The sequence below is a fragment of the Xiphophorus hellerii genome, chromosome 8, assembly GCF_003331165.1.
Source record: "Xiphophorus hellerii strain 12219 chromosome 8, Xiphophorus_hellerii-4.1, whole genome shotgun sequence".
In the NCBI taxonomy this organism is placed as follows: domain Eukaryota; kingdom Metazoa; phylum Chordata; class Actinopteri; order Cyprinodontiformes; family Poeciliidae; genus Xiphophorus; species Xiphophorus hellerii.
Genome location: NC_045679.1, coordinates 24,302,997 through 24,328,967, shown reverse-complemented (window position 1 = coordinate 24,328,967; position 25,971 = coordinate 24,302,997). Strand labels below are relative to the sequence as shown.

The 25,971-nt window shown below is 39.2% G+C and overlaps 1 protein-coding gene across 2 annotated transcripts; it reads right to left on the bottom strand.

The window, feature by feature from the left end:
• Positions 1-1,698: 1,698 nt before the first annotated feature.
• On the bottom strand, positions 1,699-17,884 carry dmgdh (dimethylglycine dehydrogenase). 2 transcript variants are annotated; one of them, XM_032570792.1, is made up of 16 exons: positions 17,763-17,884; positions 17,331-17,499; positions 14,931-15,029; positions 14,680-14,844; positions 13,590-13,794; positions 9,077-9,325; positions 8,782-8,980; positions 7,570-7,739; positions 7,335-7,488; positions 6,719-6,884; positions 6,492-6,622; positions 3,973-4,190; positions 3,676-3,833; positions 3,257-3,316; positions 3,036-3,170; positions 1,699-2,366 (listed from the first exon to the last, which is right to left on the bottom strand). In XM_032570792.1, the coding sequence occupies exons 1-16, from the start codon at positions 17,882-17,884 to the stop codon at positions 2,154-2,156; spliced, it is 2,613 nt and encodes an 870-aa protein (XP_032426683.1). In that variant the 3' UTR covers positions 1,699-2,153. The 2 variants fall into 2 exon arrangements, with proteins under 2 accessions (XP_032426683.1, XP_032426684.1); XM_032570793.1 differs by lacking the exon at positions 17,331-17,499 and having other exon boundaries at positions 17,763-17,870.
• Positions 17,885-25,971: the final 8,087 nt, after the last annotated feature.

Here is a 25,971-nt window from a genome sequence, read left to right as displayed (position 1 = left end):
CCTCTGCACAATAATTCAGCAATGAGTGACTCTTTTTTACATCGTAAATGCTTATGTGTCTCTGTACAGCTAGCTTTGCCAACATCACGTTAACGGAGCTTACCTTTCTTTGAGCTTCTTTTCTAAGTGACGAAACAAGTTAAATCTGGTCCCCACCGTCTGTGAAAGCGAAGCGCTGCTGAATTAGCTGTCGGATTTCTTATGATTTATGCTGCGCAATTCTATTACTGACGATTAGACAAACTTCTGCCGTTCAAAGAAATCCACTGCGCATGTCTTGGAGGCGGCGTGCGAGTGAAAGGTGAGGAGGGGGTAACAGAAACACGTAATGGAGCTTTGGAACTGACGTCACTGCGTGTGACGTTTACGTCGCTGGGCGCCATCTTGTATGACCACATACCAAAACAAACTTTTTCCGGCGTTTTCATTGTGCTACCGACCGCAGTGAAGTTGTTTCAAGTTGGATATTGAATATTCGCGCTCCGCGGAGTAAGGAGCGTTTAGCTCAAGGTTGATCCGATTTATGAACGCTAATTCCGGCCAGCTGTTCTCTACCGCTCCCTCCTCAAGCGCTCGGAGGTTTACATTGGGACCGTAAATTTCCGAACCAAACACTCCTGTAAATAAATGACTTGTGACCAACTGATACAAAAAAAAAGCGGTAATTCATGCTATTACACGAGGCACACTATCCTCTATTAAAATTTTAAGTGACAGACTGGCGACCTGTCCAGGGTGTATTCCGCCGCTCGTCAGGAACGTTAGTTGGACATAGGGACCAGCACCTCCCGACCCCACTAGGATGGATAAATCATTTTAATATTAAATTATGTTTTCTTCTATAGCTTCCAAATCGTGTGCCCCACAACTCAAAATCAGTGTGAAATTATTCTACTAGACTGTATAGATCAGTGGTCCCCAAACTACGGCCCGCGGGCCAGATGCGGCTCGCCTCCACATTTGGTCCGGCCCCCTGAACAATACCAGAGTATTTTCATATATGTGCATTTTTATTTGATAAGTTGGACTTTTGCAATAAAATAAATGTTAGTAATGAACTTTATTTATTATTAACTACTAGTTAGTAACTATTTTATACATGCATATAATTGACCCTAACCCTTTTTTTTATGTGGAGAACCCAGTGTTATTTGGTTATTATTTATTTCATAAATAGTGTTATTTCCTAACTTTTGTTCTCTGAAGAATCCAGAAAAGGTTATTTGATTGTGCTTTCTGAAAAACAATACATTTTTATGTTTAGCACTCTTACAATCGTCACACTTTTTCTGTTACAAACTGACCCCGGGCCCCCATCAGAGAAGGGACAAGTTATGTGGCCCTCACAGGAGAAAGTTTGGGGACCCCTGCTTTAAATAAACGCTTGGATTCATAATGATGTAATAAATACATAATTAGTTATGTATTTAATTTATTACAGTATTGGACATCTGACTTTATAATAGATACAATTACTTTCTGAATGTATGTTTCCAGTTTGACTTAAATTGTGACAAACATATTTATTTAATTAAACCATAATGGTACATTTTGGCCTGATAAATCCATTTTTTATGATTTTTAAAAAATATTTTAAGTATCTTCAGTTTCATATGGGTCATGTGCTATGTAATTAATTAGCAGTATAGTTTATAGCTTAAGGCCTACATAACTGAACTGAACGGGATGCTGACGATGTACTATTTACACAATTTTAATTGCCTTAGTCACACAAAAATGATTTACAAAACGATATATATTTTTACATTTAAGGAAACAACTTTTCTTCTGGTTATTTCTTGGCGGCTCCACGCTCTGTTCCAGTTATCACACGGGAACATCTGACCTGTAAACACTGATCTTCCTTTCATGGAATCAGAAAAAAGGTAATTACTCCCCCTCACACACACACAAACACACACACACACACACATTGTGGAAGACTTCCCATGGCATCCAAACAATTTGTTTCCTTCATCTTGTCAGGACACAGGAGGTTTTTCTTTTTTTTTGTTTTTATCTAAACTGTCCCCTGATCTGCAAACAGTTCAGCATGTGGACCACATTTATTTATTTATTTTTTTCCTCCCTTCATTCTTGTCTTTCATTCACAGCAGGATTTTTTTGAACCGGTCTTTGATGTCGACGGCTGCTCATGCTTTGGCCTTCGCTTTCTTAGCGAGCCGGGTCCGCGTGGGCTCGGTGAGGACGAGGGGCTCCTGGATCACCGTGGCGGGGAACTTCTTCCCCAGCAGCTCCACCTCCACCTGCTGGCCCACAGAGCACAGCTCCAGGGGCAGGTAGCCGAACGCCAGGCTCTGCTGGCTGCTGTAGCTGTAGGCTCCGGACGTGGTGTTGCCCACCACCTGAGGAGGAAGAGGAGTTCAGCTTACTGGACCTCAAATAAGAAAAATTAATGAGTAATAATAAAAATCCCCCCCTCACACACACGCACTTTGTGAAATCTAGCAAATTTCTGAAATTAATCCCAAAATTTGATTTTTTTTTGTTTTGTTTTTTTGCCTATCAAATTTACAACTTGTCAAACTCAGAAATTTCCGAGGTTTTTCTTGAAAATTTCGGAATTTTTTTTCTCAATTTGTTTACTTTTCAAACTCAAACATTTCCTTGTTTTTTTTTTTTTCTATAAAATTTCAGATTTCGCTCTTGGCAGAAATTTACTCCTGTGGTGTATTTTCACCATCACAATGGATACACAGTTTAAATGTTATTCACAGTCTTGTTCCTCTCTCTAACATTGTATGGTTTTTTCTAGAATACAGGACAAGTTACTCAAAACGCACTACTTCTGCATTTTGTAATAATCGGCAGAAAATGTAATAACTTTACTAAACAATGTGGCAGGAAGTATTACAAAATGCATTCAAGGATTTTGCTACATTTTTATGAATTACTATATGATGCAGTTTTCATGTCTTATTGCATTTTGAAGCCCGATTTCATTACACGGCTACATATCGTGGTGTTATTACATAATATTACAACGAGCCGTTTGTGATTTTATCGTTTCCGACCTTGCCGTCGAGCCAGATGGTCTCGTTGCCCTCCGGGTCGACGTCGTCCGTCCTCACAGAGAGGTAGGACAGCTTCCTCTTCAGGCCTTTGGCTTTGACCTCCTGAAGCGCCGCTTTGCCGATAAAGTCGGCCGGCTGTTCGCAGACCAAAGATTTACCGCAAGTCATGTGATAGATGCTTAAATACAAACGTCTCTCCTGCTTAAAACGACCGCACTTACCTTGTTCTGTTTAATGAAATGGTCCAGCCCAGCTTCCAGAGGATTCGTGTCACAGTTCATCTGAAAAGACAAAATGTTTTTATTCATAAAAGAGCAAAACATGTGCAGCACTTTGCAAAACTATCTCACGTTTCTGGCATTGAAAGCAACATAGGAAACGCAGCAAAGATGTAGAAAAGACAATTTGTCCAATGAGAGAAGACTTTAACTTTGTGGTCTTAACTAAAATGATGATCTGGAAATGATCAATATTTCTCAACACAGACAAGCAGTAAATTGAACAACTGCACTGCAGGGAATGTGGTATATATAAGTGTGCAGGGATCGCGAAATGGTAACTTTTAAACACAGGTAGAGAAATCGTTCCATGCAGTGTGAGTTTGGTGACGTTCATCTGTATTTTATGTCAGTTTGTGCACCTCCGCTCCCCAGCCCCTGAAGCCCTTCTCCAGTCTGAGCGAGGCCATGGCATAGGTGCCGAAATTGTCGATGCCCTCGTCTTTTCCCGCTGCCATCATGGCCTGGTACGCCGCCGCCAAGTTCTTCTGGTCCATGTACAGCTCCCAGCCCAGTTCACCTACACATGGAGACACCGAACATCTACAAGCAGCTCCGAACTCTGGAACAGTAGAGTGTGGATTCCTCTGACCGTACTTTGTTTTTTTTTTTTCTCTTTTTATTTTTTATGAATGAATAAATGGAAGTGTGTCCTCTACCGGTGTAGGAGATCCTGATGGCCCTGACCGGGACGCCAGCCAGCTGAATGTGCTTGCAGTGGAGAAACTTGAACCCGGCGTCGCTCATGTCCTTGTCTGTCAGCTTCTGGAGAACCTTCCGCGAATTCGGTCCCGCAATTCCCAGCACGCCGACGTCGTCCGTCACGTTCCTGATGTCCACGTCGTATCCGCCCTCTGCAGCTTCTGCTTCCATCCACCTGAGCCCAGTTCACACCAAAAGCAGGAAAACAAACTTTAAAAAAACAAAAAAAAACTGTTTATTTTTTGCATATTTTAACTTTTTTTTTTTTTGGTCAAAAATATGGATCTTTAAATACAAGGCTGGCACCATGAACCATGCATCTCCACTGCAAGCATTGGAGGTCGCTGCATAGCCGCTAATGTTCCCCTGCGTTTTGAAAGTGGACTGGGTAGGAATGTCTTAATGCGCTGCGGCTTCCAACCGGAGCAAAAGGAGGAGTGTAGTACCGACAGCTGCTGGGAGGTTTTAAATTTCAGCAGTTAGAAAAAAAGACTGTGAGAGAAGTTATCCAGCAAGGCTTGAGCTTTAGCTGCTGAGAGCTAAAAACGTTTCTGCGAACACCGAGTAGAGGACGTGCATGAGACAAGTTTCTGCTTCTAAAATGCTACCTTTCAAAATAAAAAAAGATTGAAAAAAAAAAAAGTTTCATTGCACTACCCCTCCCCCGCCTGCACCAGTTGCTGGAAAGGTTATAGTATTTTTCACATGCTTACAGCAAAAATGAATTCGACTGTTTAGTAAGAAACAAAGGACATGGTTCAAAAGTCCAGGCGTAACCTCCTTCCCCTACCTGTTTCTGTGCCCCACCTGCCACCTGGTCGAAAAAAAGGGATTCTGTTGTTTTTTTTTTCCGTGCTCACAGCAAAAACGAGTTTGACTGTTCAGATAGTTTCTTTCTTTCACAAAGGAAGAAACTTTATTTAAAAGAACAAAAGAGAAACTGACTGACAGAAAAGTAGGCTGCATATCCGTCTTAGCTTGCAGATAAAAACTACATTAGCTAAGCTAATTTTGCTAGTTCGGCAAAGCGAAGCAAGCTAATTTTGCTAGTTAGCCTAATATTACACAGAGGTGGGCAGAGTACTCAAATCATAATCGAGTAGTAGTTGCAATGTTCTTATATTGTTTATAAGTTAGACAGGGATGAGGCGAGAGCTAGTTCTAAGCTTGTGGCTTGTTTACTGTTGTCATAGCAACTCCTTAGCAACGGCCCACAAAGATGGCTGGCAACTACAAAGTTCCCGGAAGTGTGACTAAGTACAATTTCACTGAACTCAGATCCAGAACCGCACAGCATTCTGGGGGATGTAGGCAGAAAAAAGGCTTGGGCCACTCAACCTCTCACAGTCAGCTAAGCTAGGTGGGCGACATCAACTAACTCACTCACTCTACGGTTACCTAGCAACAAGCTGTTGAGCAGTGGCAGCTGGTGGTGATATTTGAAGGGTGGACTTACATATATATATTCTCTTTTTAATAATTTTTTTCTTTTTTTTTATTTCAATGGAGACCCATCCAATTTGAAAAATAAGGAGAAAATCTTCTATAGACAACCATAAAAAAACAACCATGGAAACATACCAAAGACCAATTACATAGAGCTTCTGCAGTTGTCCAAATTAATTCCCCGGCATTAATTCCCCAACACTGGACACAATCACACTGATAAAATGAAACAAGATACAATATGTTTTTAAATGAGACCTACCTCATTTAAAGAGAAACTCACTCCATCGATTTTTCTGGGACGCAAAAAGGTAAAATAATCCACCTCGTTTATGCTAATATTGCTCGCCATCGCTCCTTCTCAGTCTACGCCAAACCACGCCCACACACACTCTAGCTCGAGGAAAGTCCATCCTGATTGGATGAATCCTGCGAGCTGGTCCTGCGCCGACCAAAATTAACCTCAATGAGCCGCAAACCGAGGGGGCGTGGCTAAACGCCTGTCAATCATTCTGAGCCGTGACAGACAGTGACGCTGAATGGGTCTGTCATTAATTAGCCCTTCAGAAAGACCCCGGGGTTTTCCCCAGGCGGTTTGACACCAGGTGTGTTGAAAATTTTACAAAATGTGATACATTATTTATAAAATGCATTTATTTTTAAGTAGTTATTTTTAAGTTGTTTATTTTAACAACTTTATTGTAAATGTCAGGGAGGGCTTAGCCCTTCTAGCCCACTTATACCAGGCGTCCCTGCTGTTGAGTAACTTGTGTAGCAGGAGTTTCGAGTTTCGCCACCATGCCTCACAACTGCTTAAAATGAATAATTAAAAAAAACAATGGCATGGAGTAGAAGGAGAAAATGAGTACAACAGATGGAGAGAAAATTGCAGATAAAACTGGAAGGATCACGGCAGTATTTTAGATATTTAAAACCAAAAACATAGTAGTTTATGATATGGACTGATATGAAACGTTTACATCAGTTTTTCAGGCATATCGTCTAGCCCTAGATTCTAGCCCTTTCTCACCTGAGGTCATGGAGCTCAGAGCCCGAGCCTGTGATGAGCAGGAACTCTCCCGGCGTCAGCTGGGTGATGGTGACCTCGGCAAAAACTCTCCCAGCAGGTGTCAGCATGTGGCTGATGTTAGTCTGGCCGACCTGGGACAGACGGTACATTGGAAAACAGCCTATTTGACTGACAGTGGAATCACCCAGCTGGGTGACTTTTTGCAGCAGGCTACGCTCGTGCTTTACCTTCGGCATGGTGTTGGCAAACAGGCGGTCGAGCAACTTGAGCGAGTCCTTCCCTTTCACGACGAACTTCCCGAAAGGCGTGAGGTCGATCACGCCCACCTTCTCCATCACCAGTCTGCACTCTCTCCCGACAGGTCCGAACCAGTTGGTACGTCTGAAACTGGGCCTGAGGGGAGCACAAAAAGTCAGTAGCTGCGTTTTTGTCAATCGTAAAATTGCGCAATTTGATATTTTGAAAATAAATTTTCTACATTTTCGAAATGGAAACACTTCTTTCGCATCGCACAAGTTATGTGATAAACACCCGAATGTTACTAGTGGCGAAAACGACAAAAAAGGACGACAGAAAGTGGAAGGAGGATGATGTTGCCGAGCAGATTTGCAGATGACTGAAAATTGCAAGTTGAAGCAAAATTTGCGAATAAGTGAAAGTGTATTAAAACTTGAGATAGCAACATCGCAACTTCCTGGAGAGACTGGACTATATCACGACTTTCCCTGAAGACAACAAACGGTGTTAGCTGTTGAAAATGGTTGAAAAGGCTAAATAACCCAACGATGAGGGTTTTTTTTATTCAGATCACAGGAAAATCGCAGTTTTAAGGAAACGCCATACTTGTATCCGGTGTCATCTCCGGGTTTGTAGAACCAGTGGGGTTGCTCCCAGCCAGCGTGGAAGCCCATGGAGCATTTGTCCTTCAGCAGCTCATAAACGCCGCTCGTCCTGCACGTCGGCCGACCGGCAAACCGCTCCTCTTTGGGGTAACCGACTGGAAAAACCCAACACTATGGCCTTAATAACAGTCCTCCAACAAAGCTAAACAATGCGATGCCTTTTATTTTCTTCTTACCCACGTTGTTGAAGCCATAAGACTCCCTCGCTTTGGCGCACATGAAAGGTACATCCGTCCATTTGCCGTATCGGTTGGGATCGCATTCAATCAGGTCGTATGGAGGCTCTCCGTTCCTAATCCAGTCGCTCAGGAACTTACCGATGCCGCCGGCGTGGATAACTCCATACCTTCACAAGCAAAGTTCAAAGTTCATTTACTGGAATCAATCAGTTTTTCCACAAGTACAAGAACTGTATTCTTTTATAGCTATTTTGCCACAGTGACATAAAGGTATGCTCTGAGGAATCAAGGAGAGGCTTTCAAACCTATAAACATTGTAACAACTGTAAAGCGTGATAGCGGGAGCATCATGCTGTGGGGCTATTTTGCTACTACTGGTACTAGTGCATCACACAAGGTGGATAGATCAATGAAGAACAACTGACCTCACCTCAAATCAACACCATGCCCAGTTAGAACTTGAACTTGATTGGTTGTTCCAATAGGACAAGACGCCCAAATACCAATCAAAACTGGCTTTGGAGGTAGAGAAAGTCCTTCTTAAAACACCCACTTCAAGATTATTTAAAACTTTTAAACAATGCTTAAAAAGCAACATCCTTGTTACCTCTAGAGTGGTCACATATATGAACCAGAATCATGCCAAACATGCAATTAGGCTTCCATGAAGCCTAATAGTATTGGTCTGCCTACACAAAACATGTTCATTCCATTTTTTATTTTTATTTTTTACATAAAATCATTCTTAAATATTTTAGTCTGGTCAGTTCTCTCTGTTTTGATTGAACTGTTTTAGGGCCTCTTGTCACTTTAAATCTAACTAGGCTGCTGCTGGCCACGCCCACCGCAGCCCCAATTCAACGTTTACACACGCATGTGAAAATGGCTGCAAAGAGATGCACAATTATACAAATGTACATCTTTGAAAAGCAGAGTTGGGGCCTCCTGCACAACCAACCAGGTGGTTTAGGAAGCAGCTGAGACCCAAATAGACCCACAAAACGTGCAAAATGTGGATTTTTAAGTGACCATAAACCAATGATTAGAAGTTAATATATATGTATTCAAGCCGGTATATAATTGTGTAAATTTAATATAATCGTGACTCGTGTTGTTTCCATACAGCTGCCTCTGATTTCCTTTATCTTTTGCTGATTTTTTTTTTTTTTTTGCACCACTCAGCTAAACAAGCCCTTCTTCAAAACGCACCCAAAGCCAATGGCAGTCCAGTAGTTGCGGACGCCCTGATGTGGTCCAACCATGGGCAGCAGGTCCGGGGTGTATGTGATCGGTCCAGACACGACATTTATGATGTCGGCTTTCTTCAGCACGGGAACCATCTCCATGGCCATCTCTATGTGCTCCATTATTCTGTCCAGGTCCGACTCAAACAGCTCCTTCCCAAAACCTGCAGCAATAATAAGAGGACGAAGTTAAATGCAAACCTGCCGACAAAAATAAGTTGTTGACAAATTAGGATGTGGATGATCCGTGGGCTGCGGACCTGGTGGGACTCCATCTCTAACCCAGGAGTCCTGAAGAACCATTTTCTCCATCTTCTCATACGGACCAAACAGCAGCCCGTCTCTCTCCTGGCGTAGATAGTAGGAGCCCTCCAGGTCCCTGATGACGGCCAGCTCCTTCTTCAGAGCCTTCACCTCTGGTACCGTTGCCGTCACCACGTACTGGTGATGCACAGGGATGGTGGGGTGTTGGAAACCAATCATCTGGCCCACTTCACGCGCCCAAAATCCTTTTAAAACATAAACAGTGCGACAGGAAGTATACATTTATGTATTTGAAGCTGTTAAAGTGTTCCAAATCCACAAGCCATAGCTCTGTCTGCAATGCTCTATATGAGTTTCACATTTTTTGTTAAATTATTGAAATGAATCAACTTTTTTATGACATTCTGATTTATTGTCATCCCCGTTCTCAGTGTTTTCCTCTCCACTCATTGGCAATGTTTTCGTCCAACTCTCAGCAAGAAATACAACTTTTGAAGATATGGTAAACATCAGTTTAGTTCATAAAATACAATTAAAACCTGAAATAAAGCTTTGCATGTGTCTGAAAAAATTCTGACAATAAAGATAGAGGATAGACGACGCAGAAATGAGGAAATCTGCACATATAGTAAATTTATTTATTGATGAATAAGTTTGGGTCATAAAACTGCCACCCCTCGCCTTATGTAATGTACAATACATTGCACCAACCATTTACAAGAAGGAAAAAAATAAAGCAAACAGGAGCTATTGCTGATTATATGTGAAGTACAGTATGACTTGGATTAAAAATGTACTTCTACAAAACAAAATAAGCTGGGTTTTGGAGTTTGCTAGTGCCGTGAATGAAGTCCAGGCCAAGTTGCCAGACCAGAAGAGTGCAGCTGAAGCCAGTTGAAGCACTGCTAATATGTGTTCAATCACGAAAAAGTAATCATACTTGCATTTTTTTTTAAAGCAAATTCTTTGCAAGACGCCCTCAACGTGTGCTGTTATTTCCAACCAGCTCAACTGGACAGAAGGCTGTTTACCAAAAACTTGCACACAGGGCTAATTCATTGCATAACGAGCATCAACACATTCACCTAAAATAACCCTCAGAGCAAGCCTGGCTGTGCTCAGTGTTAATCTGTCTCTCAGTGTATGAGTTTAGACTTTTAGTAGTCAAATCAGTGTGCTTAAAATGTCGCAGGAAATTGGGCTTTGCCGCTAATATTAGGCATTGCTGAAAGTACAGAAGATGCTCAGTTGAACAAGTTATCCGCAGCTGAAACTCCTTAACATAATTTGCGGTGAGTTTCAAGGTTCGTTTGTCTGAACATGGCCTAGATGTTTTTGGACTTTTGTAGGCACCAGGACTGGCTGGAAAACTCCAAACAGTAGCGGCGTTTCCATTACACATGTGCGCAAACCTTTGTCGATATTCTGCTAATGTTGAAGAGACACCATTTCGCAATCGCGCCGTTTCCATTAAATAGGAAGTGAAAAATAAAATCACACGTACATAAGATTTATTCATAATGCAGCCATGGCCATACCAAGGCACCAGCTGGGATTTAAAAATGGCCGCTGCGAAGAATTAAACTTCTCATGCTCCTCCTGTGGTGTTAACAAATTGAGCTGGGAAACGTCATTTAAGTGGAGTCGTTTAATTTCATTTATTATAAGTTATTGGGACCACAATCAGTGGTTTTTGTCACTATAGAGAAAAAGTTACATGCATTTATCTGCTTTATGTGTGATGGGATCTGGATTCACGGTTCAACTGAATATTAACTAAACCGCATAAAAAATGAGGCTGAAAAACCTATGTTAATATGATTATAATTTGACGGATAAAAATAATACATGGCTGATTTTTCTTTTTTGTTGTCCGTCAAAACGGACAATAAAAAAAGTCTATCCTCTGGCCGCCATGTTGAAATTCTGACTACCGATTCCGTCACCTGGAATGCCGTCCCCTCGGATGTGACGTCGAACCCGGCTTCGAGTCCCGACTTCGGAGGGAAACGAAACGCACCGTATGTCTTGAGGTCAGTAACTACATTATTTTTACAGTACCAGGTAATTAAAAAAAAAAAAAATTGTTCGCAAGAGAAATATACACAAAACTGACGGTGAGTACAGAAACAGTACAGAACTTTCCGTGTTGACGGCTCCCCTCTCGTAAAAGAGGACAGGTTTAATTCTGGAAAAAACTGATACAATAATAAAAATTATGCGTAACATTACCATGACGACTGCTGTAAACCCATCTCTGCCAGCATGTTTGTAGGTTTCTATTTAGGGTGTGCACTAGGGAAGAGGACCCGGTATGCATATCTAAGGGGCCTATGAAGGGAATCTGGAGAAAGAGGTGAGGAACATGAAATTTCTTACACGTTATGCAAGAAAAAAAAAAAACAGCTTCCTGTGCTTCTCATCTCAACTCTACCCACAATGCATTTTAAAAAGAGCTAAAGCCTATTCTGTTTCTGGAGATGTTTTCAGCCTTTGTAGATGTTTGAAAAAGAAAAAAAAAAAAAAAGAAAAGCTGGCTGATTTTCCACGAGGTTTTCTGCTGCCTAGGAAGCAGCGGCATCTGTTTTCAATCTATGGAAATCCACGGTGAGTGGAAGAACAATGAGAATCAAAGTCAGAGCGAGTTCGGCGTTGTATTTCCTAAAACCAGCACTGTGCACCACACACACAAAAAGGCAGCATGCAAACAATGTTAGGCCAAAAATATGAATTAAAGCAGTTGAGCTTAATTAAAAAAGAAAAAAATGTCACGCATGTAAAAATCCAGTTGCAAAAAGCTAAAAAAATAAATAAATAATGTCAGGAGGTGTGCATGTTCTGCTCCTTCACGATTGGCTGGAATGGGATCTGCTGGCTTTTTTTGTATTGGCTGCGAAGCCGTGCTAAACTTCAACAGATCCTCACAATATGGGTTCTGTTGTTGCTGCGTTATAATTTGCCATGTGCTGCTGATTTCCCATATTTAACCACATTGCCTCTAGAACAAAAAGATGACTAATCAAAAAGCTACAGGACCTAAATGCAGCTCAGTTACACAACACCTTCCTCGGGGAAGAAAAGTGCCGAAGGGGGATAATGGACTGAAGCTAAATTCCTGAATCAGAGCTGAAAAAACACTCAGCGGTAGGAGGGACGAAATGAGACGCTGTAAACAAGATCTCCCCAGAACTGGTCTGGCCCAGTTTAAACTCAAAGTTGTCTTGTACAAACTCTGCAGGCTGTGGTCTGAGTGGGCAAAGTTCTCCTGCTGTGGAGAGTTTTCAGATAAGATGCTCTGCTGTGTTAGCGCTGCTGTAGGAACGCTCCATCTGTTTCTCAAATTAATTTTGTTGCCATTTTGTTAAAATAAATTGGCAGAGGAACAATTTGTTTTCTTAGTTTTAGGCCAGTTACTAGATACCAGAATACCTGACTCATCTAAGAAATGATTTCTTTTTAACAACTTTCTGAAGCGTGGGAAAGCCCAGGTGACGATGTCATGTCCTTGCAAGGTTCTGATTGGTTGGGTCACAATATTTGAGCTAACTGAAAATGCCACTTTTATCTCTTCATACAATCCCACACCTGCATAAACATCACGGTTCTACGTCCCAGTCAACCACGGCTCGCATTAACGGAATATTTTCCATATTTGACCGTTTTGGGGTTTTTTTAGACAAAAAAAAAAAAAAAAACCCAGAAAAATGTGAAAGCCGTCCGTCATTTCGACAGATTGCAATTCACGCCACCGACTACTTTGGCGCAGATGCGCAGACATTTTCAACTTTCCACACAGAGTACCTGTGAGGCTGTGTGTTCAGACCACAGCAGGTGAAGTGTTCATAATTCAAGTGGAGTCGTTTAACTTCATTGTTCTTATGTAGTTCTAGGGGCCAAAGTTGATGGTTTCACTGCAAAGAAAAAGTTGCATGTGTTCATCTGCTTGCTCTGCGATGGCATGTGGATTCTCTGTTCAACTCGTTGAATATCAAAACGAAACCGAATGTCGGTATTTAAAAACTGACTGGTGAAAATACAATGTGACGGAAGTTTTGTCGTTTGGACGCCGTCAGTCAAAATGACAGAAACGTAAAAGTCTAGCGCGACCTCCGGTGTCAGCTGATGCATAAAGGCATGCCGGACGAAGATGGTGAAAGAGTGTCATTATCAGCAGTGAAACATAATGCGGGCTGAAATGGCACTCGGCGAAGAAGAGGTCATTTCTCTAAAGTAAAATTAAAGCTAGATTGCAGTCTACAAATGCATTTCAACTTCACACTTCTGAACAACATCGTGTTGGTGTTCCAAATAAAATCCCAACAATACATATCGATATTCATAAGTTAAGGTAAAATTGCCAGTGTCATATTTCCCTGTTGAGTCAAATATATTCTGCTCTTAATATGAAACAGCTTTCAACTGTTCATGCTGTTTTTCTATTTATTTTTGTCTTCTTTTGCACAACAGTTATTTCCAAAAACCTCATTATCGACATCAGCACGCACAAACCTGCTGTGTTCACGATGCGATTTGCGCGAATGGTCCCGTGAGGAGTCTGGACGTCCCACTTCCCGTCTGCTGTCGGGCTGAGCCCGGCGACTGGAGCCGGATTGTAGATCTGGGCGCCGTACATGCGAGCTCCCGCAGCCAGAGACATGGTCAGAGAGTACGGGTCGATGTGGCCGTCTCCGGGGGTATAAAGACCTGCCAGCACCTAAAAGAATAAAGTCACCTTAAATGTAAAACTATAGTAGGAAATGATTTGAATCCCAAGGAAACAGGGAATCGTGGAATATTAAATACCAGTTCCTGGACATTCAGATCAACTGAAAAAGAACCAACTCAAAATATGCCGCAGTTACGTTTGTCTTAAAAGGCTGCCAATAAGTCGGCCATCAGGAATTGTATTAAGAACAAATATTTCCTATTCAAATTTTAAAAAGGGTTTTCCCAACATTTTGATTTTAAGATGATGATCCTTTAATAAAGGATTACTTTATCTTAAGGCGTTTGACACAAATGTACCAGGGTTGGCCGATAACTGTGGCTGTACGTTTAGCACCTTTGATTCAGCCTTTTTTTTTTTTTCAAAGATGTCTATAAATTGGTGTTTGTTCCAATTAAAACAGATTTATAAAACCAAAATGCACCAAAGATGCTTCAAGAAATACTTTTGAACCAACTTCAGTTTGAATGTTGGCAATTCATTTTCAGAAATGTACAAAAATATCTCAAAATCATTCATATTTTGTCATTATTAACCACTTTGTGTAGGTATTTAAGAGTAAGCTATACTTAAATTAGAAAAAGAAGTCTGTAAGTAAAAATTAGATGTAGAAAAAGAGAGGGGTGTGGATACTTTCTGGTGACATTGTAAATTTTATGAAAATTGCAACATTCAAATTCCATCGATTTGTGTTAGAGGAGTTGAGTTTTTCCATTGTATCTGTGTTATCCCAAGAGTAACTTGGAAAGCGAGTGTAAAGACAATGGTCAACATGACGATCCAAAGACAAGAACGGACACAGACCGAAAGAAAATCTCCAAAGTTGATTTCATCACATAAGCGCCGTGTGATCTGGCGCTGACTCATACAAACCTTGTCGATGTTGAGCAGGGGGAAGAGTTCTTGGACTTTTTCCGGTCCGATGAGGTACTGCGGCGTCACGTGCCAGTGCGTCCGAGTCATCTGGTACCTCATCTCGTCCACTCGGGCCGCTGTGGCGGCGATGCGGACGCTGCCGGGCTGGTGGAAGCCCACGGCCTGCAGGGAGAGACGGTACAGAATACGCGACGTGAGCGCGATGTTTCAAAACATGGAACGATTACGACGACGCCGAGGCGCGTCACCTGTCCCGTTTCCGCCTCCAGGGTCTCGTAGAGTTTGATGCTGTCAAAGTGGACTTTCTTCAGGTTGATGCCTGGATGGTAATAAGTCGTCAGACCTGCCTGAAATGCAAACACAAAGGCTGATCCTTCCTATCCGTTTTAAACTAGGAATATCACATACCTCAGAAGTCAACTGTACTAATGCAAAAGCCACAAAGCATGAATTTATCAGGAAATATCTCCATTAATCCACGATGTTACAAATATATAGAGCCACAGTCAACATCACTCCTCTAGGACTCACGCAGTCTCTTGAAGTGGCTTTGCTTCAGAATCCTTCCACTTAACTTTCCCCTAAAATGCTTGGATACAGCAGAACAGCCATCTGCGTTGGCAATGACATGGCCCTCCCTTGATTGATGCAGTTCAATTTCAATGAGAGCCAGAAGTGTATCACTTTATGTGCCATACGTCTCTATGACATAGACGTTTCACTTTTTGAAACGAATTCCAGAAATGAATGTACTTTTTTGTGATATTTGAATTTTTTGGCACACACAAGAGCTTATGGAAGTCAAAACGTAATGAAAGCTTGTAAATGAATACGGGTGCAGTGGCAGCTCCAAAGTGGGTCAGGAACTCCAGTGCCTTGAAAACCTATAGCACAGCAGCTGTTTGGTGTGAAAGTTATAACTGCAGATTCACGTTAAGAGCAGCTGCCGAACAGACGCTCGCTTCAGCAGGCTGTCGAGGAAGAACAACAGACAGCTTCAGCTCTGCAGCAGCATTAAATAAAAGAAATCATAAACTCTGCGTGAATCACTACATTTCTAAGGCTAAGTTCACACAGCAGGCGCATGCGACCTAAACCCCAATTCTTTGCCCATGTAAGATTTATTCATGGCAGTCTGAACTGTCCAATTCAGATTTTTTTCACCTCCCAAAAAAAGCAGATTTCTGCCACTTCCATACTTCCGTATCGGATGCGTATCCAATAGTTTTCAATGCGTTGACGTGAGACGCGTGTAGGCCTGTCGCAATAATCAATAAATCAATTAATAGCATGAGAAATTAAAACAAACTCAATAATTTCCATTTGTGTGATTTATTGTTTCTCTCTTTGATCATCCAAAAACTGGATGATCAAAAGCTTTTGTTTCAACTAGGACTTTTTTTTTGTTTTTTTGAAGGACAGGTTTTTTTTTTACAGTGACATCATCATTTATTTTATTTGCTATTTCTGTTGTTTTGTTTATTTATTTTGGATATTTAAAACAGCTTTCAGCTCCATTATTAAATGTTCATTGGAACTTAAACATTTATTGATCACTGAGAATGTGTTCTTGCATTATTACTATACTATTACTGTTAAATTACTTGAAAATTGTCTCTAATCAACAATGTTACTGTTTATCGCGATAACTTCTGGGACAATTTATCGTCCAGCAGCATTTGTTATCGTGACAGGCCGAGATGCTTCATAATTCTGGACCAGAAGAAGCCAGACTCAGAAAATCTGGACGTAAACAATGGCTGAATGAAGCAGTGCTAACACTTAGCTTCCTCTTTCATCATCTTCTTTTGTCTTCTTATGACGATACTGTCAGCTCCAATTGCTGAATAAACTTTAAAATCAATTCAAAGAGGGCTAGCGTCCATTATTACCTCCTTAAACAAAGCGCTGCCGTATGATGTCTACGTTCATCTTCTGCGCTTTTTGTCGCTTTGGGGTTGTAAACCATTCAGTCTGATTGCGACTGCTTTTAATTAGCGGTATGTATGACCATATACACACAAAAAAGAGTTAACTTTCAGCAAGATAGCAACATAGGCTAGCAAACCCAAACCTCTAACGATCGGGTCTGTATTTCAAAACTATTACGTGAAAACAAAGGATTCTCATTTATCAAAGTTTTTGCATTCATCTTAAATTTGGAGTAACTGGAACTGCAATTATTGGCCGATTTTTACTCAAAAGCAAATCTACCAGAACAAATAAGAAAGAAAAAGAAAAAAGAATCAACCCAAAACAATTAGAAAGTGTACAGGCCTGTCTTTATGTTTTGTATCTGCAATGATCTGTTTTTGATACAAATCCAACTATTTTGTTGATTTCAGTGAAATTGCCATTTCTTAGTTTATTGTCGAGTAGATAAAATAAAAAAGGCTCAAAAACTTTATTTCAAAACTTTATATAAAATATATATATATATAACATTTTTGTGGTTGATGGTAGTTAAGAAGGGCCCGGAATCAAATCCTGTTCAGGGCCCCATTAAACCTCGGACCAGCCCTGCTGTGACGGCATACAGCTCCTAGGATGATGCTTCTCACCACAAACCAACCCAGCTGTCATCTTCCTGAATTTGCCAGCAGCCTGCTTCCTCTCAGTAAATCATTTGGGACTAAGAGTGGACGTACAGCGTGCCAGGTGGAGCCCGCCGTCAGCTCAGACTTCTCCAGCAGCACCACATCCTTCACGCCGCCTTTGGCCAGGTGATAGGCCAGGCTGGCCCCCACGCATCCTCCGCCAATGATGACGGTGTCTGCGGTGTCCTTCCAGCGCTTCCCCAAAGCCGAAGCGGCATCACTGCAAAAGTTGCAGGGCACAGATTGCAGGTGAACAGATGCAGCAGCAGCAGCAGCAGCGTGTACACTATTGCTCAGGTGTTGCATGCTTCAGCTGGAGAAGTGACTTTAAGTTTAGTTTTAACTGTTTGGTTGACATTTGTTGCGTGAGATTTAGCTCTGAGTGTTTATATGCAAGCTAAACTTTCATTACATAAGCAAAGTAGTTCCGGTTTGATGTAAAGTGTTTGGTCCAAGCAGTCCAGGGAGGCGGACTCGTCTCACCCTTCTTCTGCGTGTTTGCTTGCGGTGCAGCAGACGGTCCTCGCGGGGAGCCGTGGAATCCCTCCACGCGCACTGACGTCTTTGCGCAGTTGAACGCTAATGAGGTTTAATATCCGAGACATATCTGCGCTAACAGACTGACAGAAAAACTGACCGAGCAGACAGCACGGTCAACCCCCCCCTCTCTGTTTGGACCCCTGTGCTGGCCGGAGTAAGTTACAAATATCCCACTTTTACACTGACGGGGCGCCTTGTGGATCCGCCCACAGGTCCGAAGGCAAGACAGCAGGGAGGTTCAGCCGGAGTTAACTGTTTGTGCGCCGAAGATCCGGATATCGGTCACAAAAGTATCGTCACCTCTTCTTTTTTTTTTTTTTTTGTTGCCTAAAGTGATTTTTTTTTTTCCAAATCAAATTCTGGTAATAAAAAATGTGGTGGTGTTTTATTTATTTATTTATTTATTTATTTATTTATTTATTTTGCCAAAAAAAGAAAAGGAAATAAATAAAAAAAAGTATTTTTTTTTAAAAAACAATCCAGCCCATTAATGAATGATTTTGTTTTTATTGAATTTCATTTTAAAAGTGAAAAAGTAGAACAGGTGTCTGAAGGAGTTGCAACTTTTAAAATTTTGAATAGAAAAACCTGCTGTGATATGTTTTTTGTAGCATTTTTTGAATGACAAAAGTCTTTTTTGAAGGAGACTTTTGTGCACAGAGACTTCGTAATACGTTTTATTTGATTCTATTTTGTTTATTTATTTTGGAGACTTATAATGTCTCCCAGAACCTGAAACTAAACCTTAGAAATCCTATCTGAAAATGATTTATGCAACACTTTAGCTAACTTCTCCTATATGTTTTCCCGTCTTATAACGAGAAAACTGAACAAAAACAATCAACGATAGCCCAAAAGCAGCAAAGTAATATCAGAACAGGTCAAAAGTCTGAACAGTGGCATGTAGCATCCAACAGGAATCAATAAGCTGACCCGAAATCATCGGTCAACTTCAGCCTGACCTTTCCATCCAGAAACATTGATCTCTGACGGGTCCTGGAGCCTCTGTGAGCAGCACAACCTTTAACCCTGCTGGAACGGTTGCAGCAGGTTTCAGCCGTTTCCTGATAACTGGAACTGAAAGGCCTGATGGAAACGCGTCTCTTACCTGTTTGGCAGTGTGTATTCAGTGATAACGCTCAGAGACGAGGAAGACTTTGTGGGAGAAAGGAGCAAACGTTTACAGATTATTAGTTTAAAAAAAAAGTTTTCATGAAAAAGTTACTTTTCCAGCTGAGCTGAGGATGAAATATCAAATGATTTAAATTAAAACTGGTCCGTCTCTGGTTGACGAGTCCTTAAAATGTTTAACTTTTGAAAGATTTCCGAGTTTCAAATTTTTAATATGTTTGACTTGCAACTCAGAAATTTGCATGTTTTTTTTCTAGCAAATTTTCATTTTTTTTTTCAAACTCAGAAATGTCTCTGTTTTGGTTTATTTGTGGCTGTTGTTTCTAGAAATTTTCTAAGATTAATCTTAACATTTGAAATTTTGGTGGAAATTTACTCCTGCTTTTTTTTTGCTGTCTATACTGACCCTAATACGTCATCGTACCTAAGCGTTTGCATTGCAACACAGACCAGATATATAGTATTTTTCTCTTTTTTTAAAAATAGAATAAGTGTAGTACTAACGATTATTTGACTGTTTCAGATTAGATTAATTCAAATGTTTTAAATTGCTTAGAATGTAAGATTTAAATAAACTGGCAAGTTTGCTTTGTAAAAGTGCCAACAGAACAACATGTCATGGTTAGCCTTTGCTACATCTTCATAAATTATTATTTATTCAAGTCACATCCACTCTCCCAGCAATATATAATTAAACCCTCAATCAATCAATCAATCAATACACCAGATTTTCCACACATTTCCCCTTGACGATCTTCTCTCTGTAAAGCAACTAAAGAGTGAATCAAACATGAACAGGAAGTGTCCTTTCTTGACTGCAGTGGCGGAAGTGGTTGTTGTTCATCCACGAGCGCGTCTACAGGTAGAGCCATTGACAGCCTCAGGGAACTCGGACGGAGCGTGGTTCGGTCACGAGAAGCTAAGAAGTGGAAGAGCGGTTTAGAGGCATAATCTGGACTGTGAGTGAACAAAGATGGCTAGTAGTAGTGGAGGGTGCTCAGAGGATGAAGGAATGGAAACAAGTTGGTCGGTGGTAGAAAATAAGAAAGGTGGAGGAGGAAAAGATAAGGGAAAGAAAGGGATAAATACAGGAAAAAGATCTCTCGAAGATGAGGAGGAAAACGTCGAGACGCGAAAGAAAGTAATGATGGAGGAGTTCAAGGTAATTTTGAAGTTCAGAGCTGGACAGGATTTGACAGGAGTGAGTCCAATCACTCTATCTATTGGTTTAAAGAAAGTAATTGGAGATGTGGAATTAGCTAAAGTGTTAAGAGATGGAAGCCTGTTGATTATCTGTAAAAATGCTGAACAAAAGAATAAAGCGTTAAAATTACAGTCGATTTGTAAAAGAGAAATAACGGAGAGGAAAATAATGGGAGAAGAGAGAGGAATAAAAGGGGTAATATCAGGGATTCCATTAGGAGAAAACTTGGATGAGTTAAAGAAAATCATTAAAGGAGGAGAAGTGACAAATATCAGACGACTGCAAGCTTTCAGAAATGGAGAAAGAGTAGATAGCACTTCTGTGCTATTAGAGTTTAAAGGAAAAGAAAAACCAGACAAAATAATGATTGGTTATTTGAGTTTCAGTGTTAGGAATTATATTCCTCCACCGATGAGATGCTACAAGTGTCAGAGATATGGACATACAGCAAAAATATGTAATGGGAAGCAAAGATGTGGTAGGTGTGGAGGAGAACATTCTTATGGGGAATGTGGAGAGAAGCCGATAAGATGTTGCAACTGTGGAGGAGATCATACTGCAGCATATGCAGGGTGTATGGTGAGAAAAGAAGCAGCAGAAATTCAAAAACTAAAAACAGAGAAGAGAATGTCATATGCAGAAGCAGTAAAGGAGGTGAAAAGTGCAGGGGTAAGTCAAAGAGCTAAATTAGAAAAGAAGACGATAGGTAAAGATCAAAATATTGTCACGCTAGAAAAACTGATCCCGTTCTTAGCTTACATTATAAATTGTTCAGAACAAGCGAGGACTAAAACTGAAAAAATTAAAATCATAGTGAAAGCAGCAGTAAGATTCTTTAATGTTACAGACTTATCATGGGAAAGAATTCAGGATGAACTCAGACAAGGAGAGGGATCAGGAGAAAATGAAGCAAATCAAATAGTCATATAATTTTAATATTACAATGGAACGCTAGAAGTCTAATTGCTAATGGTCAAGAGTTTAAAGGTTTTATTAATAGATTAAAGGAGAAACCAGATGTAATCTGCATTCAAGAAACTTGGTTAAAACAAACATTACAGTTTAGTATTAGTGGGTATTCAACTATAAGAAGAGACAGAGGAAAGGGAAATGGAGGAGGATGTGCTATATGTATAAAAGAAAAGATAAAATTTATTAAGATACAATTGGACACGGAATTAGAGCTTAATGGAGTTAAAGTGTGGACAAAAAATGGAAGTATAGAGATTATAAACTATTATAATCCTTGTAAAAAAATAGATAAAGCAAAGTTAGAAAGTATAATTAAACACAGGGGAGGGAAGCTAATATGGTGTGGGGATTTTAATGCACACAGCACTTTATGGGGTGAGAAAGATGATTATAATGGGGGTATTTTAGAAGGAATAATTGAGGAAAAAGAATTGGTAGTATTAAATAATGGGGAAGGAACTCGGTTGGATGTGATTAGTGGTAAGGAATCTGCCATTGATCTCACTCTAGTATCACAAGGTATGGCAGATAGTTGTAAATGGAAAATAAATAAAAATAGTACAATAGGCAGTGATCATTATCCAATATTTATTGAAGTTGAGCTAGATATGGAAAAAGAACAGGTAAATACTCAAGGACGATGGAGGTTTAAAGACGCTGATTGGAGGAAATATGAAGATATGAGTGAGAATAGATTGATAAATATAGATATAAATAAATCAATAAACGAATTAAATTTAGAAGTTAGTAAGAGTATTATTGAAGTAGCAAAAGAAGCAATCCCAAAAGGTAAAGGGATTAAAAAGAAAAGAATAGTCCCCTGGTGGAATATAGAATGTACAATGGCAATTAAAGCAAGGAATAAGGCTTTTAAAACACTTAAAAAAGATGTTAGTTTCCAAAACCTAATTAGTTATAAGAGGAAACAAGCAGAAGTCAGGAGGAAGATTAGAAATGCGAAAAAGTTTTATTGGAGTAAGTATTGTGAATCATTAGGAAAAACTACAGCATTAGATAGAGTATGGAATACAATTAAGAAAATGTCAGGAAAGTCAAAGGAATATAATTTCTCAATACTGAAAAATAATGGAAATATGATTATAGAAGATAAAGATAAGGTAGAATTATTAGTTAAAGTTCTAGCTAAAGTGCATAGTAATGAAAATCTTAGTAAAGAAGAGAAAGAAGGAAGAGAATTAACGATGAGAAAATATAATGAAAGAATAAATGAGGAAATGGTTGATAATGATACTATAAATATGAAGTTTTCAATGACAGAGTTAAAAAAAGCATTAAAGAATACAAAAAATTCAACACCAGGGGAGGACCAAATAAATTATGTTATGCTTAAAAACTTAAATGAAAGGAGTAAATTAGTTTTACTAAAACTATATAATAAAATATGGGAAGAAGGAACCTTGCCAGATAAGTGGAAAGAATCAATTATTATTCCTATATGTAAACCAGGTAAGGATCCTCAGTTAACTGAAAGTTACAGGCCAATAGCGTTAACATCTTGTGTCGGCAAAGTAATGGAGAAAATGGTGAATAATAGATTAATTTACTTCTTAGAATCGAGAGAAAAAATAAAATATCAATATGGCTTCAGGAAAGGAAGAAGTACGATAGATCCTATGGTACAGCTTGAACATGAAATCAGAAAAGCACAGGTGAATAAAGAGGTTTTAATGGCAGTGTTCTTGGATATTGAGAAGGCATATGACATGTTATGGAAGGAAGGTTTACTGATTAAAATTAGACAAATAGGGCTAAGCGGAAAAATTTATAATTGGATCAAAGACTTTTTAACTGATAGAAATATAAGAGTGAAAATAGGAAATGAAATAAGTTCAAAATGTTTAACTGAAAATGGCACTCCTCAAGGTAGTATTATAAGTCCAATGTTATTTATAATAATGATTAATGATATTTTTAGTAAAATCGAAGGTAATTTTGGAATGACTTTATTTGCGGATGATGGTCTTATTTGGAAACGGGGAAGAAATATAAAATTTATAAATGATAAAATGCAAGAAGCGTTAGGTAAAGTAGAAGATTGGGCGCTAGAATGGGGATTTCGAATTTCAAGTTCAAAATCTAAATTTGTTAACTTTACTAATAGGAAGGTAGGAACCAAGATAAAATTAAAAATGTATGGTAAAGAAGTAGAAAGGGTAGATAAATTCAAATATTTAGGTTTATGGTTTGATAAAAAGCTTACATGGAAAATACATATTAGTAAAATAATAGAGAGAAGTAAAAAAATATTAAATATCATGAGATGTTTAAGAGGTAAAGAATGGGGAGCAGGTAGGAAAACTTTGAAGATATTATATATTGGACTTATTAGATCGGTAATAGATTATGGATGTGTGGTATATAATTCTGCCTCCAGTACCTTATTAAAAGAAATAGATAAAATACAGTATCAAGCGTTAAGAATTTGCTGTGGGGCAATGAAGACAACACCAGTGTCAGCACTACAGGTAGAAATGGGGGAAATGCCATTGGAGTTAAGAAGGAAACAATTAGGAGTAGGGTTCTGGGCAAACGTAAAAGGGCATAAAAAAAGTTATCCTATAAATAATATATTACAACCATGTCAAGAAAATGTTAAGAATGTAAATGTAAATAGTTTTGGATGGATAATAACTAAAGAAATAAAGGAAATAGGATTAGATCAATGTTTAATTAGCCCGGTGGTAGATTTTTCATGTAATCCACCATGGATACAAAAAGAGATGAAAGTTGATTTAACATTGTTGGAAGAAGGAAGACAGACAGTAGAAGGAGAGGTGGAAAGATACATAAGAAGGGAATATGGAGAATACTTACAAATATATACAGATGCATCAAAAATGGTAAATGATAGAGTAGGGATAGCATTTATAATTCCAGATTTAAACATCATGGAAAATAAAAGATTAACGGATAGTTTGAATGTATACACAGGAGAGTTACTGGCTATTTCAATGGCGTTAAAATGGAGTGAAGAATTAAATGACAAGAAAGTGTTAATTTGTTCTGATTCAAGTAGTGCATTAATAAGTATTATGGAACAAGAGTCGAAAGCAAGACAAGACATATTGATAGATATAAATAAATCAATACATAAAATGGGGATACATAGATCTACTGTCAAATTTATTTGGATTCCGGCGCATATTGGAATAATTGGAAACGAATTAGCAGATACATTTGCAAAGAGTGCGAGTAAGAGAAGTGAAATTGAATTGAAAATTAAGTATAGTAAAAGTGAGATAAAGAGTATAAGTAAAATATATTACAAGAAGAAGTGGCAGGAACAATGGGAGGGTGAAAAGAAGGCAAGGTTTTATTATAGTATTCAAAAAAAAGTGGGGGAGTGTAGAAAGGAAAATAGGAATAAACAAGAGGAAGATATTATATCTAGGTTAAGATTTGGACATGTAGGGCTAAATAGTACTTTGAAAATAATAAATAAACATAGTACGGGGTTATGTAATTTTTGTGGAAAGTTGGAAACAGTTGTACATATTTTTATGGAATGTAATAAATATAATCTAGAAAGAGAGGAATTAGTAGAAGAGTTAAATAGGAATAAAGTTAAATTAAATATTAGAGATCTGCTACAAAAATCTTCTGGAGATGTGGTTTTTAATTCCGTATTTAGGTTTCTTAGAAAAACAGGTCTAATAGGGAGATTATAGGGTTTAGGCATCTGGTTCATACTCCAGTCCAGAAGGTGGCGGTAATGCACCTGACAGTTGTTTGCCAACCGCCATAAAACAAAAAAGAAGAAGAAGAAGAAGGTAGAGCCATTGAAACGGCACGTGCTATTCTCAGCTAAGACGTTGGACACCTCGAGAGGAAAACAATTGGTGATAAAATTATAATAATACCAATAATAATAAAAAACACACGTGTAGCTTGAACCTAAATGTAGCTACGAGATAAATATGTAACACGTTACGGAAACCTGAGTATTTAGGTTGCTATTTAGCTAGCAACCTAAATATTTAGCAGGAGAAGCTAAGTGCTTAGCTAAATGTTTAGCTTGCTTGCTATTTAGCTAGCAAGCTAAATATTTAGCAGGAGAAGCTAAGTGCTTAGCTAAATGTTTAGCTTGCTTGTTATTTAGTTAGCAAGCTAAATATTTAGCTTGGACACTAAATACTTAATGTGAAAATTTAACGTTTAGTTTGGAAATTAAAGGTCTAGTAAGGAAAATAAATAATTACTTTGGAACTAAATATTTAGTTAGCAATCGAAATATTTAATTTAAAGCTACGTTTTTGGCTAATGAGCTAAATATTTTTGTTTTTAGACAGTTATTTAGCTCAATGTTAAACATTTAGTTTAGCTTCCTAATGTAATATTTAATTCGAAAGCTGTTTAGTTTGCTTATAAATTAATTTGGAACTAATTAACATGGCAAAAAAAGACTGAAAATGAATGCTTTTTTTTCCCTTTCATATTTATTTATTTTTGCTTTGACAGGCTAAATAAACCAAAAATATTGCTGCTTATTGTGCAACATTTCGAACGGAACCACATATCAGTGAGTACGAGACAAAAGCCACGCAGTGGAAGCGTGAGCTAAAGTAAGAGCACGCTGCATAAGACTGGGCTTTTATCTTCTTCTCGGCGCTTTCCTGGCATGTCGGAGCCAGGAGCGCGGAAAAGAAAAACATTGAAACCACCTCTCTTCTCAGCTACCTTTTTTTTTTTTTTGCCAACATCACACATTTTGTCTGTCGTCCAACAGCAGCCAAAATAAATTTCTTGCGCAAACTTGCAGCTAATAGCAAGGGAGGGAGTTGGAAAGACGATCCGCGTGTGGAGAGGGGTTGCAGGCGGTTCTTG

What these genes read in the sequence shown, in the direction of transcription:
- dmgdh (XM_032570792.1), bottom strand. Translation starts at nt 17,884, where the DNA reads ATGTCTCGGATATTAAACCTCATTAGCGTTCAACTGCGCAAAGACGTC. An exon ending in TCGCATCGTGAACACAGCAG is followed by an intron (nt 9,326 to 13,589) that starts GTTTGTGCGTGC and finishes ATGTTTTAAAAG; the next exon opens with GATTTTGGGCGCGTGAAGTG. An exon ending in ATTTCATTAAACAGAACAAG is followed by an intron (nt 3,171 to 3,256) that starts GTAAGTGCGGTC and finishes GTCTGCGAACAG; the next exon opens with CCGGCCGACTTTATCGGCAA.